The following is an 18820-nucleotide window of genomic DNA, read 5'->3' on the forward strand; positions in this document are numbered from 1 at the left end:
GTAAGGGTAAGAGAGATGTGTGGAAATAAAAAGAGCGTGGTTGAGAGAGCAGAAGAGGGTGTTTTGAAATGGTTTGGGCACATGGAGAGAATGAGTGAGGAAAGATTGACCAAGAGGATATATGTGTTGGAGGTGGAGGGAACGAGAAGTGGGAGACCAAATTGGAGGTGGAAAGATGGAGTGAGAAAGATTTTGAGTGATCGGGGCCTGAACATGCAAGAGGGTGAAAGGCGTGCAAGGAATAGAGTGAATTGGAACGATGTGGTATACCGGGTCGACGTGCTGTCAATGGATTGAATCAGGGCATGTGAAGCGTCTGGGGTAAACCATGGAAAGTTGTGTGGGGCCTGGATGTGGAAAGGGAGCTGTGGTTTCGGGCATTATTACATGACAGCTAGAGACTGAGTGTGAACGAATGGGGCCTTTGTTGTCTTTTCCTAGCGCTACCTTCGCACACATGAGGGGGATGTTATTCCATGTGTGGTGAGGTGGCGATGGGAATAAATAAAGGCAGACAGTATGAATTATGTACATGTGTATATATGTATATGTCTGTGTGTGTATATATATGTGTACATTGAAATGTATAGGTATGTATATTTGCGTGTGTGGACGTGTATGTAAATACATGTGTATGGGGGTGGGTTGGGCCATTTCTTTTGTCTGTTTCCTTGCGCTACCTTGCAAACGCGGGAGACAGCGACAAAGCAAAATAAATAAAAATAAATAATCAGAAATTGATCCCATGATTGTTAAGTTGGTGAATACATTCTTCTAAGCATGTACGTTCAAAACCATGGTTGACCAAACCCTGGCAAGCAAGGAACTTTGTACTGTTATAACTGAAATGTGCTCCAGACAGAAGCCTATGATACAGGTACACCACTGATTTTCTGGTACTCTTGGTTCCAAAGCCTTGCTGGATTAACCATTTTGCCAGACCAACTGTGGTCACATAATAATAATTCATCAACACACCTCTAACCCACTGATTATACATCTCCCATGTGTCTAAAGTATACCATGTGTCTAAAGTATTCATCTGCATTATACACCTGCCTTTGTAGTCTTTTTCTAGCACTACCTCACGTGTGCGCAGGGCTAGGGGGGTGCCATTTCATGTGTGGCGGGGTGGCGATGGGAATGGATGAAGGCAGCAAGTACAAATATCTACATATGTATATATGTATTCCTAAGAGTCCACAGGGAAAATGAAACATGACAAGTTCCTTATCTTGTTTCATTTTCCCCATGGACTCTTAGAAATATACATGATCACGTGCAAAATTGTGATCCTTTCCAACATGTATATATGTATATGTCATTGTATGTATATGCATGCATATGTTGAAATGTATAGGTACGTATATGTGCATGTGTGGGCGTTTATGTATATGCATGTGTATGTGGATAGGTTGAGCCATTCTTTCGTCTGTTTCCTTGCGCTACCTCGCTAACGCGGGAGACAGCGACAAAGTATAATGAATAAATGAATATACACCTGCTCAAGACTGAGGTGCTCGTCAGCTATGAGTTTCGCAAATATTTCCATATACTCAGCAGTTCCTTCATGGTTTGCTGATCGCTTTTCTCTGCACAGTTTATTCATGGAAATTCCATGCTGCTTCTTGAATCTTTGAAGTCATCCTTCACTATAGTTACGCTCATGTAATTTAAGTTCTTTATGGAACAACTTGGCCTGGTCCATTATCATGCTACCTGACAAGTCCACTCCATCACTTTGACGCTGTCGAAACCATTCCATCATCACTCGATTGTGCTAAGAATCTCACAGAAATGTGGTATCACCACCACCAATTGCAGTGTAAAGAATGTAAATAAGTGCTCCTTACACACAACGCCATCCGTGGCCGCCCAGTAAGCTAATCTGGTAGCTGTGGTAATTTCAAGTTCCCTCACATAATTTTGTCTGGACTAAAGGAGGTGCCAAACCATTACTTGCCGGAAATTCGATGGTGTACCTGTAATTATATTCATGGGAGCTTAATGCTTAATGAAGATAGTTAATCACATACTGTCACACTACCTTTCTTGGGTCACCAATAAATTTCAGGGCAATGAGAACTGTGAACAGTTCACTATGGACTATAGTTGCCCATTTATTGATCCTGATTCCCATTTATAAACAGGAACTGTTAGTATGCTGTTCATCAACAGGACGTTTATTAACTTCACTGGCTTAATATAGGGATCCATTTGTGTATATGATGTAAGAGAGTGATTGCTGTTGATAGTGTAAGTGTGACTTAGGGCATCATAGTAGACTCAACATCAGCTTGGGGTCATAATCTGGGTAGACAGGTGGGTATAAGTAGGTTTGCAGCAAGTGTGTGTGATGTCATCTTGGCCATGTAATCTGTTAATGGACTGGATGATGAGGTAGGTAAATGTGAGGATTTTGGAGAAAACGGCAGGTGCACAGTCTGTTGGTGGTGAGGGGGGTATAGAAAGTGAGGCAGTTGTTGTATGCTGATTTCATGACTGGTGGTAGACTCAAGTGAGAAACTGCTGAAGGTGGAATCTGAGTTTAGGAGTGTAAGAGAGAAACTTGAGTGCTGTTTAGTAGGAAAGAGAGACAAGTTGGTTTGATTCTTAGTGGGAATGGAGAGAGCCTGGATGAAGATGAATGTTTTGAGTACTCGGGATTGGACATGGCAGTGGTTGGAACCACAGGAGCAGAAATAAGCCATTTGCTGGGTAAGGGAGCTAAGGTTCTGGGTGCATTGATTGGGGTATATAAGCGTCTGTTCTCTGATGTCTATAGGTTTATCTATAGATTGTTTCCTTGTTCTAGTTTAAGCTGTTGCTAAATTATATCTCAATTGATGGTATTTTGATTTCAGAAAATGGAGAAGAAAATTCATACTGAAAGCTCTGCATCATCTGATGCTATAGGAGGGTCTTTAGAGAATAGCCTTCCCATCTGTGGGGCACAGTTAATGAAGTCACAAGATGAAGAAACTGAGAATGTTTTGGGAAATTCCCAAAACATCACATCCAGTGAATATAAGGTAGCTCTCGAGACTGAGGAAACTGAAAGCTCAGAATTGAATACACTCTCCCATGCTGAGCTGAGGAGGTATTTTCAAGGGGCTCTAAGTCAGCTTCTACAAGATGACCCAATACTAGCTGACCTTCATCCTCAAGTCACATTGGAGGAGGTTGGTTTTCTTTCTGCATTTGATTTGGCAGTAACTACATTAATAAGTCTTATCAGAAGACATCTCTTTTTTGCTCATCTGATTGGCATTTGTGAACTAGCACAGTATGAAACTTCAGATTGTTTCTTACTGATAGGGCCAAACCCTGTTTCTGTCCCCTCTTTCCTTTCTTGGTATTATGTATCCATTAAAGACTAGTTTTCTCTTAAAACCTCCAATAATTTGTTTATCTCATATGCATGATATGTAATCTCTTATTCTTTGAAATTTGCTAACAGTCCATCTGCATTTGATGTGCTGAATGTACCTTCCCCTTCCAGTGTTTGATATCCTTGGTTTCCTTGTATCATTTTCGTTACCTTCTGATCTTTGGCCATTGTGTTTACACCTGTGTTGTCAAGTTTTATTTTGCTCAGCTGTTCTCTCTCTTCCCCCATGATCTTATGTTCTTAATGAACACTGGTAGAGGAGGGGTTCCTGGGCCCCCTTGACCATCAACAAATTCCTGTAACCCACCTCATCTTTATTGACACTGCCTCTAGACCTGGTTAAATGTTTATCCACTTTCCAGTATTTGCAGTCTCAGACCTGACCACCTACATGCAGAACACCATCTGCCTTCCCCTTCTGTTTATTTTCAAATCTTCACATGTAATATTTGCTGCTGTTTCCTCTCCATGGGTGGTGCTTTTGCATACTGCAGAACCAGAACACCTATTGCTCTCCCTGTGGATATTTAGTTTTCCAACATCTGTGCCATCTGGCTCAAAGTTTCCTTACTCTGTAAAACTTATGTGATTTGTGAATTTTTCCCCATTTTCCTCAGTTATGTATAATTCTTCACTGTTTTACAACCTGTTGTGTGGTAATGCTGTCTACACATCCATGTGCTGAAGTTCTCTGTACAGGGGATTTCATGGTTCAGCAATATTGACTTATCCTTACATAGGACGGTCCCACTTTAGTCAAGGCCAATACTTTTTATGTCCTTGATTATTTGGAACAGGCAGTTAGACACTCAACATGTCCATGATTATCATAACTGCTCTTTTGATTCTTTCTGAATTTATTTTTATTCTGTGAACTCTCTCTATTTTGAATGACTATCAGCCTGTGGGTGCCTATGATAATTTTGTTTCTTTTCTTTCAAATTGGGCTTGTACACTCTATCTCCTTTCTCAAATTCCTTAATTTGGCATTTAATGGTCTTCTTTCACAGCTTTTAAATGACTTGAGAACCAATATTGTTTTGCTGACCAGAATCCATCGGGATTTGCTGACCATATTGTGAAGGTTATCTTGGCTGGGCTTTAGTCATGTATTTCATCTTTTAACTAAACCATACTCCCCTCTATCTTAGTTTGATTTCCATTCTGAAGTTTGTTGCATGAGGGACAAAGTATATCTCAGGTATCTAAAGCACTCCATTCCACGTTTTCTCCATTCAAACTCACTCCCCAAATAACTTGTCACTCTTCACTCCTAACTTGATTTTATTCACATTTCCTTATGTATTGAACCTTAAGACTTCCCTTTTCCTGTTCTCATTCTCACTTCATTTCTGTTTGAAATTATTGCAGAGCTGTTTCAAGTAGAACTGTGACATCCAGAATTCTGTTTAACAAAAGATCTCAGCTTTTGAAATTCCTGTCATTATGTTTGCTGAGTGTAGTCACTGATGCTTCAAAAGTTTTGGTTCAAAACATTCAACACATAATTGGTGAATATTATGGGAAGCTGTAGTTTTCCTATATTTTTCTGCAATTCTCTTCAGTAGCCCTTTACTTATTTCAGGAATGAAGAGTTATCTACACACTTTGGTATGATTTAGCAGAAAATAGGTGGAGTTCAATTTTTCACATTGTTCATGAACGTCTTTAGTTGATTCTTCCCCCTCCCCCCCGAAAAAAAATGGTTAAGATTAGAAAGGGTAGTGAGTGGTGGGATGAAGAAGTAAGATTATTAGTGAAAGAGAAGAGCGAGGCATTTGGACGATTTTTGCAGGGAAAAAATACAAATGACAGGGAGATGTATAAAAGAAAGAGGCAGGAGGTCAAGAGAAAGGTGCAAAAGAGGGCAAAGGAGAGTTGGGGTGAGAGAGTATCATTAAATTTTAGGGAGAATAAAAAGATGTTTTGGAAGGAGGTAAGTAAAGTGCATAAGACAAGGGAACAAATGGGAACTTCAGTGAAGGGGGCTAATGGGGAGGTGATAACAAGTAGTGGTGATGTGAGAAGGAGATGAAGTGAGTATTTTGAAGGTTTGTTGAATGTGTATGATGATAGAGTGGCAGATATAGGGTGTTTTGGTCGAGGTGGTGTCCAAAGTGAGAGGGTTAGGGAGAATGATTTGGTAAACAGAGAAGAGGTAGTAAAAGCTTTGCGGAAGATGAAAGCCGGCAAGGCAGCAGGTTTGGATGGTATTGCAGTGGAATTTATTAAAAAAGGGGGTGACCATATTGTTGACTGGTTGGTAAGGTTATTTAATGTGTGTATGACTCATGGTGAGGTGCCTGAGGATTGGAGGAATGCTTGCGTAGTGCCATTGTACAAAGGCAAAGGGGATAAGAGTGAGTGCTCAAATTACAGAGGTATAAGTTTGTTGAGTATTCCTGGTAAATTATATGGGAGGGTATTGATTGAGAGGGTGAAGGCAAGTACAGAGCATCAGATTGGGGAAGAGCAGTGTGGTTTTCAGAAGTGGTAGAGGATGTGTGGATCAGGTGTTTGCTTTGAAGAATGTATGTGAGAAATACTTAGAAAAGCAAATGGATTTGTATGTAGCATTTATGGATCTGGAGAAGGCATATGATAGAGTTGATAGAGATGCTCTGTGGAAGGTATTAAGAATATATGGTGTGGATGGCAAGTTGTTAGAAGCATTGAAAAGTTTTTATCGAGGATGTAAGGCATGTGTACGTGTAGGAATAGAGGAAAGTGATTGGTTCTCAGTGAATGTAGGTTTGCGGCAGGGGTGTGTGTCTCCAAGGTTGTTTAATATGTTTATGGATGGGGTTGTTAGGGAGGTGAATGCAAGAGTTGTGGAAAGAGGGGCAAGTATGCAGTCTGTTGTGGATGAGAGAGCTTGGGAAGTGAGTCAGTTGTTGTTCGCGGATGATACAGCGCTGGTTGCTGATTTGTGTGAGAAACTGCAGAAGCTGGTGACTGAGTTTGGTAAAGTGTGTGAAAGAAGAAAGCTGAGAGTAAATGTGAATAAGAGCAAGGTTATTAGGTACAGTAGGGTTGAGGGACAAGTCACTTGGGAGGTAAGTTTGAAGGGAGAAAAACTGGAGGAAGTGAAGTGTTTTAGATATCTGGGAGTGGATCTGGCAGCGGATGGAACCATGGGAGTGGAAGTGAATCGTAGGGTGGGGGAGGGGGAGAAAGTTCTGGGAGCCTTGAAGGATGTGTGGAAGTTGAGAACATGATCTCGGAAAGCAAAAATGGGTATGTTTGAAGGGATAGTGGTCCCAACAATGTTATATGGTTGCGAGGCCTGGGCTATAGATAGAGTTGTGCGGAGGAGGGTGGATGTGCTGGAAATGAGATGTTTGAGGACAATATGTGGTGTGTGGTGGTTTGATCGAGTAAGTAATAATAGGGTAAGAGAGATGTGTGTGGTAATAAAGAGTGTGGTTGAAAGAGCAGAAGAGGGTGTTTTAAAATGGTTTGGTCACATGGAGAGAATGAGTGAGGAAAGATTGACCAAGAGGATATATGTGTCAGAGGTGGAGGGAATGAGAAGTGGGAGACCAAATTGGAGGTGGAAAGATGGAGTGAAAAAGATTTTGAGGGATCAGGGCCTGAACATGCAGGAGGGTGAAAGGCGTGCAAGGAATAGAGTGAATTGGAACGATGTGGTATACCGGGGTCGACGTGCTGTCAGTGGATTCAACCAGGGCGTGTAAAGTGTCTGGGGTAAAGCATGGAAAGTTCTGTGGGGCCTGGATGTGGAAAGGCAGCTGAGGTTTCAGTGCATTATACATGACAGCTAGAGACTGAGTGTGAATGAATGTGGCCTTTGTTGTCTTTTCCTAGCTCTCCCTCACACACATGCTGGGGGGAGGGGGTTGTTATTTCATGTGTGGCAGGGTGGCGATGGGAATGAATAAGGGCAGACATCATGAATTATGTGCATGTGTATATATGTATATGTCTGTGTGTGTATATATATGTATACGTTGATATGTGTAGGTATGTATATTTGCGTGTGTGAATGTGTGTGTATATACATGTGTATGTGGGTGGGTTGGGCCATTATTTCGTCTGTTTCCTTGTGCTACCTCGCTAATGCAGGAGACAGCGACAAAGCAAAATGAATAAATATAAATATAAATACTTGTATAAATGTGTATGTGGGTGGGTTTGGCCATTCTTTCGCCTGTTTCCTTGCGCTGCCTCACTAACACGGGAGACAGCGACAAAGTATAATAAGAAAAATACTTGGTTGCTGTCTTTTGTGTTAGCAAGGTAACGCAAGGAAACAGATGAAAGAATGGCCCAACACATGCATATGTATATACACTGACACAGGTACATATACATACCTATACATTTCAATGTATACATACATAGATATAAACATATATATATATGCATGTACATATTCATACTTGCTGCCTTCATCCATTTCTGTTGCCAGCCCGCCACACATGAATAACAGCACCACCACCACCACCAACACAAGTTAGGAAAAGACAACAAAGGCCACATTCATTCACACTCAGTCTCTAGCTGTCATGTGTAATGCACTGAAACCACAGCTCCCTTTCCACATCCAGGCCCCACAAAACTTTCCATGGTTTACCCCACACACTTCACATGCCCTGGTTCAATCCATTGACAGCACGTCCACTACGGTATACCACATCGTTCCAATTCACTCTATTCCTTTCTCGCCTTTCACCTTCCTGTATGTTCAGGCCCCAATTGCTCAAAATCTATTTCACTCCATCCTTCCACCTCCAATTTGGTCTCCCACTTCTCCTTGTTCCCTCCACCTCTGACACATATAACCTCTTTGTCAATCTTTTCTCTCTCATTCTCTCAATGTGGCCAAACCATTTCAATACACCCTTTTCTGCTCTCTCTCATCCACGTTCTTTTTATTACCACACATCTCTTTTACCCTTTCATTACTTACTCGATCAAACCACCTCACACCACATATTGTCCTCAAACATTTCATTTCCGACACATCCACCCTCCTCCGCACAACCCTGTCTGCTGGTCACGTCAGGCAGTGGAGATTGCTGTGACTGAGTGGAGGTAGCAGGACAAGTGATCCAATCAGATGGTGGTACGCCAAGGCATCTGACTGGGTGACTTTCACTTGCTGGGAATTATGGTCCCTCTGAATGTGGGAATCAGTATCTCATAAGGTAAACTGCTGAACGGTCGAAATGTTGAGGTATGTTAAGCTCTAACCTCTTTGTTTCCATACCGTCCTGTTTTCCACATGATGGATAATAGATAATGAGATATCTTGGGGATGGGACCCAAGGTTAATCATAAAATCGATAAATGTTTCACATACACCTTATACACAGCCTGAAGGTAATTTATACAGTATTTCTAATAATTTTGTGCATGAAACAAAGTTTGTGTAACACTGAACTGTCTGAAAGCTAAGATGCCACAAACTCAGTTTTTTAAATGTTTCCCCGGAGTTATCTGCCTCATTAACAATGGTTTTTGTTTTGGAAGTCTCTCTTTGATTTTATTAACTGACATGATTTCTTGTTCTGTTATCAATACATGCTGCTCTAGTCCTTCAATAAGTCCATCACACATTTTTACCATGTCCAAAGGCACTTTTTCTGCAGTGTTAACAAAGTCATCCTCAGTGTCTCTTATCACAATCACCTTGATTCAGAATCATCTCAGCTATTTCACTGTTGGTCAGTGAATGAATAAATGGAGCCTCTTTATCTGCAGGCCTATATGACATTTTTAACAATATCTTTGTACCACAGAGCAGAGAATAAGCAAAAAACACAGTGAGTAATGCATGTAGGTCTGGCGGTGACAATGGTTAGTAACGAACTGGCGCCAACAGAACATCAGAGCCCTATATGGGCAAGCTTCAGATTTTGGAGCATTTCGGATTTCAGATTAGAGATGCTCAACCTATTTCCCTTTTCCAGTCTCACTTACTCTCACCACCCTCTTCTCACCCATATCATTCCTTCTTTTCCCAAAGCCTCTGCAAGTCTTCACCCTCAGACATCCCACCAGCTGCCCTTCTCAGCACTTTCAAATCCAGTAATCTCTATTTTGCATGCATGTCACTTAGTAATGCTCAATGAATCATCTTTCCTGTTCACCCTCATTTACTTATGATTCACTTGCAGCATAAAAGTTTGATTAATGTATCTTTTCACTTTTCAGATTATACATTATTGAGGAGCTAACATTTTATAGTGGACACAGAAACCTTACCCAAACTCTTTTGTTCAACTTTTGCGGTAATTGAACTTTCTCCTGGATAGTGATTGATGTTTTCATTTTCTTCTCCATTATGATGTCTGCTTTCTAATTCTTTTCGTGCCTTACTTATGGGTGAGTTCAGAGCAGTATCACTGAATTATCAACAATTGCTGAGGCAAGCTGACTTTTGTACTTGGGAGTGAGATTGACATCACATAGACAGAGTGGCCAATCTAAAAACTAATCCTGTTAATTCACAGTATTAATTTGAATATTATCTAACGGTGTTGGCTGATGGGTAATACTTTTGATGGAATACTACTGTACCTTCTTTGCTCTTTATATATTAATGCAATGAAAATTTCATCTTTTGCCATCATTTTTTCCACTTATCTCCATAATAACCATCTCCTATTATGTCTTTGATTTTCATAAACTTCTTACAGTTTTCCATGTTATTCAGCCTCAGCAGTTTTCCCAAGCCTGCTCATGCTAGTTTATGAAAGCTTAATTTTTTTATAGGTAAATGCTTTAATTGAACTAGAGCATGGAAGAGCAATGAAAGTGTATATTGAAAAGGATGATGGAGGCTTTTGGAGTATAGTCATTCCTCGTGAGGCAACCGTTCATGACCTTAAGCAAGGTTTGAAACATCATGTGGCTCTTGTTCTGGTTAGTAAAATGTTTTGTTTTTGAATTTTCACATTACCATAGTATCATAATTACTAGAGAATATAAGAATTTTTTCCTTTACCTTATCAGTGGGTTTGTTGTAATTCATTTCTTCAAGTTCTTGGAATTAGTTGGCTTGAATATGTATGTCATCCAGGGCAAGTCTGAAGATACAGACTGCAATAATACAGAATTTTTGGTTAACCCATATGTGCATAATGAAGTAATTACCATAAGTAGAAAATGGGAACTGATTAATCCTCAGCATGCCTATTCAGACTGGCCCTAAGCCTGTTGGGATCACAGCATGCTTCACAGACGATAGTTACAAGAGTCATTTTCCGAGTGGAAATGTTTTAGTTTTGTGTATATTTTGTGAAAATTTTATTTCTTAGACTAAGATTATTTCTTTCGTCTGTTTCCTTGCGCTACCTCGCAAACGTGGGAGACAGTGACAAAGCAAAATAAAAAATAAAATAAGATTATCCTGCTTCTAATTGCAGTATTTATTGTTCTGTGTATCTACATCTTTGGTACCCATTCTATCTGGCTTTGTCAAGGAAATGGCCATGGCAAAAAGTCTCCATAACTAGTGAACTCCATTGCTGCTTCTTAGCCTTAATTGCTTCACCCTAAGCAGGCCACTGGTAGAGTGCAACTCAAGCAAAGTGTTTCCAGAGGTTCTTATCATTTACTACCTATGTTCCAACCCACTACTTTTACCAAATGCTCCCTCCTAATGTTCTTATCTACAACCTCTATCGATTGCGCCTACCATTTTGCTAAAAGGTAGTGCTAGCGCATAGCGTTCACCACAGGAAATCCTAGTTACAAAGACAGGAGTTGTGTGAGTTGAGTGTTGTTATGTGTTATGTGTGACATGAGAGCTTGTATGTTTGTGGACAGAATGCCAGTAGTCCATGCATAGGTGAGGCAGAAAGAAAAGATAGCTACCCGAGTCAGTGCAGTGCAACTTGACAACAACTGGCTCACTACGATGCTGTCATTAATCCTCCTGATACCCTTGCAGATAGTACCGGTATTATACCTCGCTAGTTGGTGGCCCCCTACCGGCTACTTCCTACTTGTTCTTGCCATAGAGCTTATGTTGAGTGTTCAGCATGGAATAAATGAACCAGTACCCTGACCATTGCTTCAACAATGCAACTGTCTGCAATTGACATGAATGTTCTTTTTCTTACCTGCTGACAGAATCTTGTAAGCATCTGATAGAACCCGTGCTATTCATTATCCCAAAATAAGGTATATTCATGTGGATTCATCGCTCTTTGACCATCATGAAACATGTAAAGCTAGTTCACAGAAATCAGCAGCCATGTGGCAGTCCTCCCTGGTCTTTGACACTGTAGCTTATAAGTAAGGTGATGACATATAGGCAGCTACTGCATTATCATCACTCACTTCTTTTAGTCTGGAGAGATATTAAACTGGTGACCTTTTTCTTTATTCGTGGCTTCAATGAGGAGTTGTAAGTACTTCGTATCTTGGGGAACTAGTGTACCTAAAGACTACCATCACCATTGTCAGATGTCACAGTATGGTGGTGAGTGCAGATTTAGTTTTGATGGGTCAGCTTAATACTTTTTGTCTTTTGTATCCCCTTTTAACCTCTAATTGCTACCATTCACAGGCAAGCCCCATAGACTATTTGATGGCGTATCCTTACTGCTTCATATGCCTAGGTTTACTCATGAACAGCATGTCAGTACCCCCTTATCCCCAGGTATACATCATTCCAGTTCTTTCTATGCAACTCGTGACTTTCAGTTTCCTGAATGCTCTTGGTGTTACCCAAATCTCCCTTTACTCCACTCCCTCCTTATCCATGATATCCCCTACCCCTTTTTCTCTTCATTTTTAACAAATAGATCCTAATTACCAGTTGCTCTTCACTCATCCTATCTATATACTCAAACAGTCATACCCCACACGTTTTCCATTTTGATTCAGATTAGGATCACTTCTTTTTGTGTCTCATAGGGATGACTGTCTGTTAGCAGTGGCCATCCATTGTTTGTACTCATCCATTGTCTCATCTTTAGCCACTGTTGAAAACTTGAAATCACATTCTTCCGAAACTTTATACAGTTGTTTCCAAGTACATTTGAATAGCACAAGTTCCCTAACTACAGTGTTGATATTGCTGGTTGATATTGCTGGAGTCATGCAACTTCAATAAAGCTTTTACCTGTGGCGTAACGTACCTTCTGGCTTTGGGATTCAACCTTTGACCGTGAAACTATACATTTGTTTCCTGGCATGTAAACAACTGATTCTTAAGCCTCATGTGAAAAGGTTTAACCAGAAGTGAATCTGGATGCTCTTAAAAGGAAAATTCCATCACTGAAACTTACGGATAACTTCGCTAATTCACTATTCTTGGGAGCTCCATCCAAATTGAAATATGAAAATTTTGGAATTACTAAAATCTGTAAACATATTAGAGAATTCAGAAATTTGTTGTAGTTTGTATTTACTAATTCATGAAAAAATTGTGATTGCAAACTTTTCAAAGTTACATAATTCATATAAGAAATGTAATACAGTAATGCATGACTTACCATATGTAGACTGAAGTGAGTACTAAGTTGTGAGGAGGACCAGACCACGCCCAGAACCAAATAACAGTGCACACAAGATTTCCAAATTTCATCCTTCTTACTTTTACAAAACTCTACATTCTTCCTCCATTGTTGTCAATTATATACAACTGTACAGATATTTACACCTTTTATATTTATGCTCTCAGGTACATTTGCTGTAGTAAACTTAATATGCACTGTATCACAACACTACTGTACACTTGAGGTGTAGTACTGAGTGGAAATAATAATAATAATGTGTCAGAGTGGGAGCTTGTCAGGTGCAAGTCAAATGGAGTGTTACCAGCTTCAGTGAATCAAATTCTTTTCTTTCTTTCTTTTCCCTCCATTTAAGGAGAACCAATTTTTGTAAGAGAATGGTTAACATTGTCAAGTGAACAGGTGTAGTAAGTTAATGTAAAGATGAGAGCTTACTCTTGGGAAGTAAAATTGACTTTTAATATAACCAAAAGGCAACAGTATTTTGTCAGTTAAAGATCTTAATTTTCCTTATATTTTGGGGTTAATTTACTCTAATAATCTTCATTACTGTCACTAGTATTACTTTTGGGGGATAATTTAAGACCTCTAGCACTGCCTGAGCTGGGTATGGCTTGTGTGGACATAGTTACAGGAATTTACCAAAACCAATCTGTCAACACCAGATCCACAAAGATGAGGCTAAAGATGAAAGGAAAGAGGAAATTAAATTACCACAGAACAAATATTTGGGAATGTTATGAGCACTTCTTAAGGTGCAAGACCGGAGGAAACATTTCAAGGATAGGATCATAAAGGGAGTCTTCAGCTTTGAGAGGAATGGAAATAATGGTATAGTGGAGGGGAATCAGGGTATACTAAACCAGAGGAAAGAAGATGAAGCCATCAAAAAGCAAACAGTCTGATAGGTCTTCTCTGGCAGTTCAGCCAGAGGGAAGGGCTAAAATGTACATAAAATCTATTGAAGACAAAATTGGATGGAGAATTGCAAGAGGGATACCTTCAGCCATTCAGTTAGAAGAAACGACATAAGCACAGTCTTAATATCGACAGCTGTTTAGTTAGAGAAAAGGATGAACACACACAGAGAGACATGATAGTAGAGGGAAGGGAAGTGTAGAAGAAGCAATTTCAGCAGTAGATTAGCAGAGCTTTAAAAGTGATGTAGAGGAACATAGTCCAGAGGGAATGACACAGAGGTACACAGGAAATTAATAGAAGTGGTAGAAGTTCAAATGTGCACTTTTAGAGATGAAGCTATAAAGGAAATTTATGGGCTAGTTGATGGAAGGTTTAGAAAATCACAGAACAAACAAAACCCTTGCTTGTTAGCGAAATAGATTATAAAGTTAGACACTCAAGGTTGGCACTTCTACGTTGGGTATCTAGATGAAAGGTGGGTGGCAATAAAATCAGAAAGATTAGTAAAGTAGAAGCTTGAAAAATCTAAATCTAAATATTTTTGGCTTGGAAGATCATAAACCAGCAAAAAAAGAAGAAGAAATGCATATTAAAAGATGCTGAAGGTTATGGGGTTACCAGATGCAATTTTCTGTGGTAAAGGAAAAGAGAAGAATTGATGGTTTTTAATTAAGACATAAGAGGATGACCAATTACAGTTATGTTTGACTTGGAATCATCAAGCCCAGAAGTACTTAGAAGAGCTAAGAATTTAGAGGCCTGGTGGAATTCAGTGGGATATTCATCAAATGTGACAAATTAAAGGAAGGGTGGAACAAAAGCAAAGACTAGTCAAAAGACAAAATACTGGAATCACCACATGTGGTGAAAGGGTGAAACAGCTCCACTAACACTTTAGAGGGAGCTAGAGTGTTATGAGATGGTATGTCAGACAGAAAGTAATGTATTCAAATGTTAAATGTTCAAGGACTGTATAAGGGAAAGTGCATCTGATATTGTAGTTGGGGAAATTAAGCTTGCTAAAGAGACAAGTTTTCACCTGTTATGTCAGAGGGATAGAAGATAGTAAGAAAGAAAATTGAAGCCAAAGAAGGGGTGGATTATGCATGTTAATTAAAGTGTGCCTAAAATTTCAAGAAATTTCATGAAATAGTGGCAGATGGCTCATTCACACAATACCTACTGAGAAGAGTATTTGTATAGAAGAGCATAATGGTGTTGATACATAATCCTTCAAAGCATTGCAGTGTTATGATAGAAATGAATGAACAGTCAGGATAGTAAATAAAGCACTGATAATGATAGTGGAGGTTTTCAAATAGGAGAAAGACTGGGGAAATTTGGCTTATCATGGTGATAGGGAGTCATGGAGACAAGTTTTTAGTGTATCCAGGAAAATTTCTTATACCAACATGCCGGGGAGAATACTAGGATGAGGACTGATACATCATCATTTGATCCTCACACATAATAGCATGAATATATATGATACATCAGCTGGAAGAAATGATTATGAAATGCTTAAGTTTGACTGTGTGGTAAATGAGGATATGAAAAGAGCAGAGGTGAGATAAGACACAAAGAGGAGACATAATCATGGAAGTTACATGAACCTCACTCATTTCTGTGGCAATGTAGCTTGGGAAATGGAGTTAAGTAGCCAGGAACCAAAGCTTTGTGGTGAAAGGTTCTTTGAAATTTACGTGAAGGAGTAGAGGCATGGGAACTTCAAGCCTCAAATACTGAGGGAACGGAAAGAAAGAAGAAGGAATGTTGTAATAAATGATGTCATAAAGCAAAGGAGCTGAGAGATGTACAGTAGCAAAGATGTAAATAGCACTCCAGCTGGCCAGCTTTTACAAGGTATGAGAGCATGGAACGGGTATAGCAGGATAAGAAAAGAGGAACAAAGAAACTTTGAAAAGAAAATTGGGAATATGGCAGATGAAAATCCAAAACTTTTACATATAGTCATTAAGGAGCAGCTAATCTAGCTAAGGGATTTATAGGGAAAAATTGTAGTGGATGATGTAAGGATATGTGAGGAATAACAAGTTCAGTTGTGTTTTCATATTGGAAGAAGGTGGAATGGGGCAGAGGTTTAGAAATCATTGAGATAAATAGAATTCTAAAAGGCTTTGACTCATAAAGTTCATGTTTATGATGAAATTTCACCATATTTGTTAAAGACACATGCTGATAAATCAGATAAACCACTTCAGTTACTGTTCAGGATGTCACCAGAGAGAGGCAAAGTGCCAAGGGGAAGGTAAAGGGTAAACGTTGTACCTGTATATAAGAAAGGTGACTGGAAACAGGAAATGAACTGCAGACTGGGTCACTAATCAGTACCTGTATATAAGAAAGGAGATTAGAAACAGGAAATGAACTACAGACTGGGTCACTAATCAGTATAGTGTGTACGATTTTGGAAAAGATTATTCGAAAGCAAGTGGATGACTTTCTATGGAAAAGAAGTTTCCTAAGCGAGAGACAGCATCATGGTTTTGAGGAAAGGAGGTCATGTTTAATTTCAGTTTTAAGGTTTGGACAAAAGGAAAAGCATGTTGGGCTGTCTGTATTTGGACTACTTAAAAGTAGTTGACACTTTACAGCATGGGAGGCTAATTAAGAAGCTAGCTTACCAGGCTGGAATAAGGGAGAATTTCATTTGTTAGACAGATTATATCTGTGGAAAGAAACAATGGACTAATGTCAGAGGAGCCTTTCCCAGATGGGTTGAGTTGACCAATGGAGTGCCACAGAGTTTAGTTCTGGAACCATTACTCTTCTTGATCTACATTGATGATTTACCTTTAGGTATGGAATCCTACCTGAATATGTTTACATATGATGATGCAGAGGTCATGAAGGAAGTGAAAAGTGAAGAGGGTTGCATCAGCTTATCAGCAAGACCTGAATAGATGCCAAAGATGGTCTGAAACATGGTAATGAGGATAGAAGAAAGCAATTGATGTGCTCAATACAATCATTATCTAGCGGAAATAAGGTCCAGGAATGTGTGTGAAAAGGACTTGGGAGTTAGCATTGCTCCTAGCCTTTCACCACATCCACACATATCATACAATGCTATAGTAACTTACCAAGAAGCCTGGCTCAGCCTCTTGGGTTGTGGCTGCAATATTACAGGTTATCAAAGGTTTAAAATAAAGTGTTACTACTTTCTGTGCACCATGATGCGCCTTTACACCAGCTAAAGGGAGAACTTTTTCGTAAGGATAGTCATATGATCTTTGCAATATTTTTTAAAGATAAGAAATTCTTTTTCATTTGACAGTTTATATTTTTTAGACATGGTTTATTTGCATCTTTTAATCACTTAATTTCCTATATTTATGTTTATGCTTATTTTTTTGTCAGAGTCGGAAAGAAGCCTGGCTCAGCCTCTTGGGTTGTGGCTGCAATATTACAGGTTATCAAAGGTTTAAAATAAAGTGTTACTACTTTCTGTGCACCATGATGCGCCTTTACACCAGCTAAAGGGAGAACTTTTTCTTAAGGATAGTCATATGATCTTTGCAATATTTTTTAAAGATAAGAAATTCTTTTTCATTTGACAGTTTATATTTTTTAGACATGGTTTATTTGCATCTTTTAATCACTTAATTTCCTATATTTATGTTTATGCTTATTTTTTTGTCAGAGTCGGAAAGGAGCAAAAAACAAGATAAGCTGGCGATACATATGGAAGACATATTGGCTTTGCTACAATGGAGAAAAATTGACTGATGATAATACTAGACTCCTTGAATTTGGGATTAGGAACAAATCTACACTGACGTTTGTTAAGAAGTATAGAGAACGGCAGCAGTTTGGGAAGAGAAATGGGTAATACTGTTTTGAAAAGAACTGTTGTAGCATTGTTCCTAACAATGTAATACAACAGATATGGTTTGCTATTGACAGAAGGATAAATATCAGTTGCTGTTGCATCAGAAGACTTAACTAAATTTTTTCATGATTAGATTGTGCATCACATATTTTCTGTGTAAATAAACTATATAAAACTATCCTAATGAGTATCTTTCAGCAGAAAGTAGGTAATGCAAACTATTTATAGATAAAAACATTTTATTTATACAGCATCATATCACTATACACTTGAGCAAAATATACATACTGTAAAAATTCTGTTTTCAAGCATAGTAAAATTGGGCAATGCATCTCTGGATTATGACTAGTTCACTAAATTTATGCTATCAAGACAGCAAAAATAAATAGTCATGCAGTAAATGCATGACTATTAATCTTTTTCCTGTGCAAACAGTTTTTCAGTTTTTAAGAATACACTGCATTTTGAGTTCAGGAAACTAAGATAATCACACAAAGTAAAATCTGTCTAAATGCAAACATGCGGGCAAAGCAGGAAATGTTTGCCTCCAAATTGTAATATTCATATTTAGGAACACAGCACAATATTATAGACCCTAAATCAAAAGTTACCTCTAATCATGGATAGTAAAAAAAGAAACATTAAATGAACATGTTTGTCTGTGTTTATATGTAGTCAACTTACTCCAATTTGTATTAAATGTGTTCCAGGACAGTGCTGGAGTATAGTTCTGTTGAACTGTTACTTGGGTCAAAGGATCCAGACAGCAGAGATCCCTTGTTTTGATATATTTTCAAAGTTAGGGAGCAGATGTAATGAAAATACAGAACACATTGTTCACTGCTGTTAGCTGTCTTTACAAATATTTAGTTGGTTTCTATTTCATCAGTCACATTTCTGACCATTTGTACAATTTTCTCTTTGTCTCATTGCAAGGCATTCCTGTCATCAGTACTCCAAACTCTTATTCATAAGTCTGACATCAGTAATCATACTCTGAAAATGCTTCACTTTATCCTAATCATTTTCAAATCAAGGTTAACAGTCAAGCCAGCATTGATCCCTTTTTGACACCTCTTGTTCTGTTTTGGAAATGAGTTTTAAATCTCATACAGTCTTTTTGACAGAGGTAAAGTACTGTCAAATATAAAGGTTTTACCC

The 18820-nt window shown here is 38.9% G+C and overlaps 1 protein-coding gene across 6 annotated transcripts in view; it reads left to right on the forward strand.

The window, feature by feature from the left end:
- LOC139754680 (uncharacterized) overlaps positions 1-17838 on the forward strand; it is a 54383-nt gene extending 36545 nt beyond the window's left edge. For 5 of the 6 annotated variants that reach the window (XM_071672232.1, XM_071672231.1, XM_071672233.1 and 2 more), the window contains exons 4-6: positions 2865-3182; positions 10133-10282; positions 17471-17838. In XM_071672232.1, coding sequence (XP_071528333.1) covers positions 2865-3182; positions 10133-10282; positions 17471-17659 — 657 coding nt within the window. In that variant the 3' untranslated portion in view covers positions 17660-17838. The remainder of the gene's footprint in view (positions 1-2864; positions 3183-10132; positions 10283-17470) is intronic. The other variant, XM_071672236.1, reaches the window with a different exon arrangement.
- The last annotated feature ends 982 nt before the right edge of the window (positions 17839-18820 follow it).

Source organism: Panulirus ornatus, chromosome 17, assembly GCF_036320965.1.
Source record: "Panulirus ornatus isolate Po-2019 chromosome 17, ASM3632096v1, whole genome shotgun sequence".
NCBI lineage: Eukaryota > Metazoa > Arthropoda > Malacostraca > Decapoda > Palinuridae > Panulirus > Panulirus ornatus.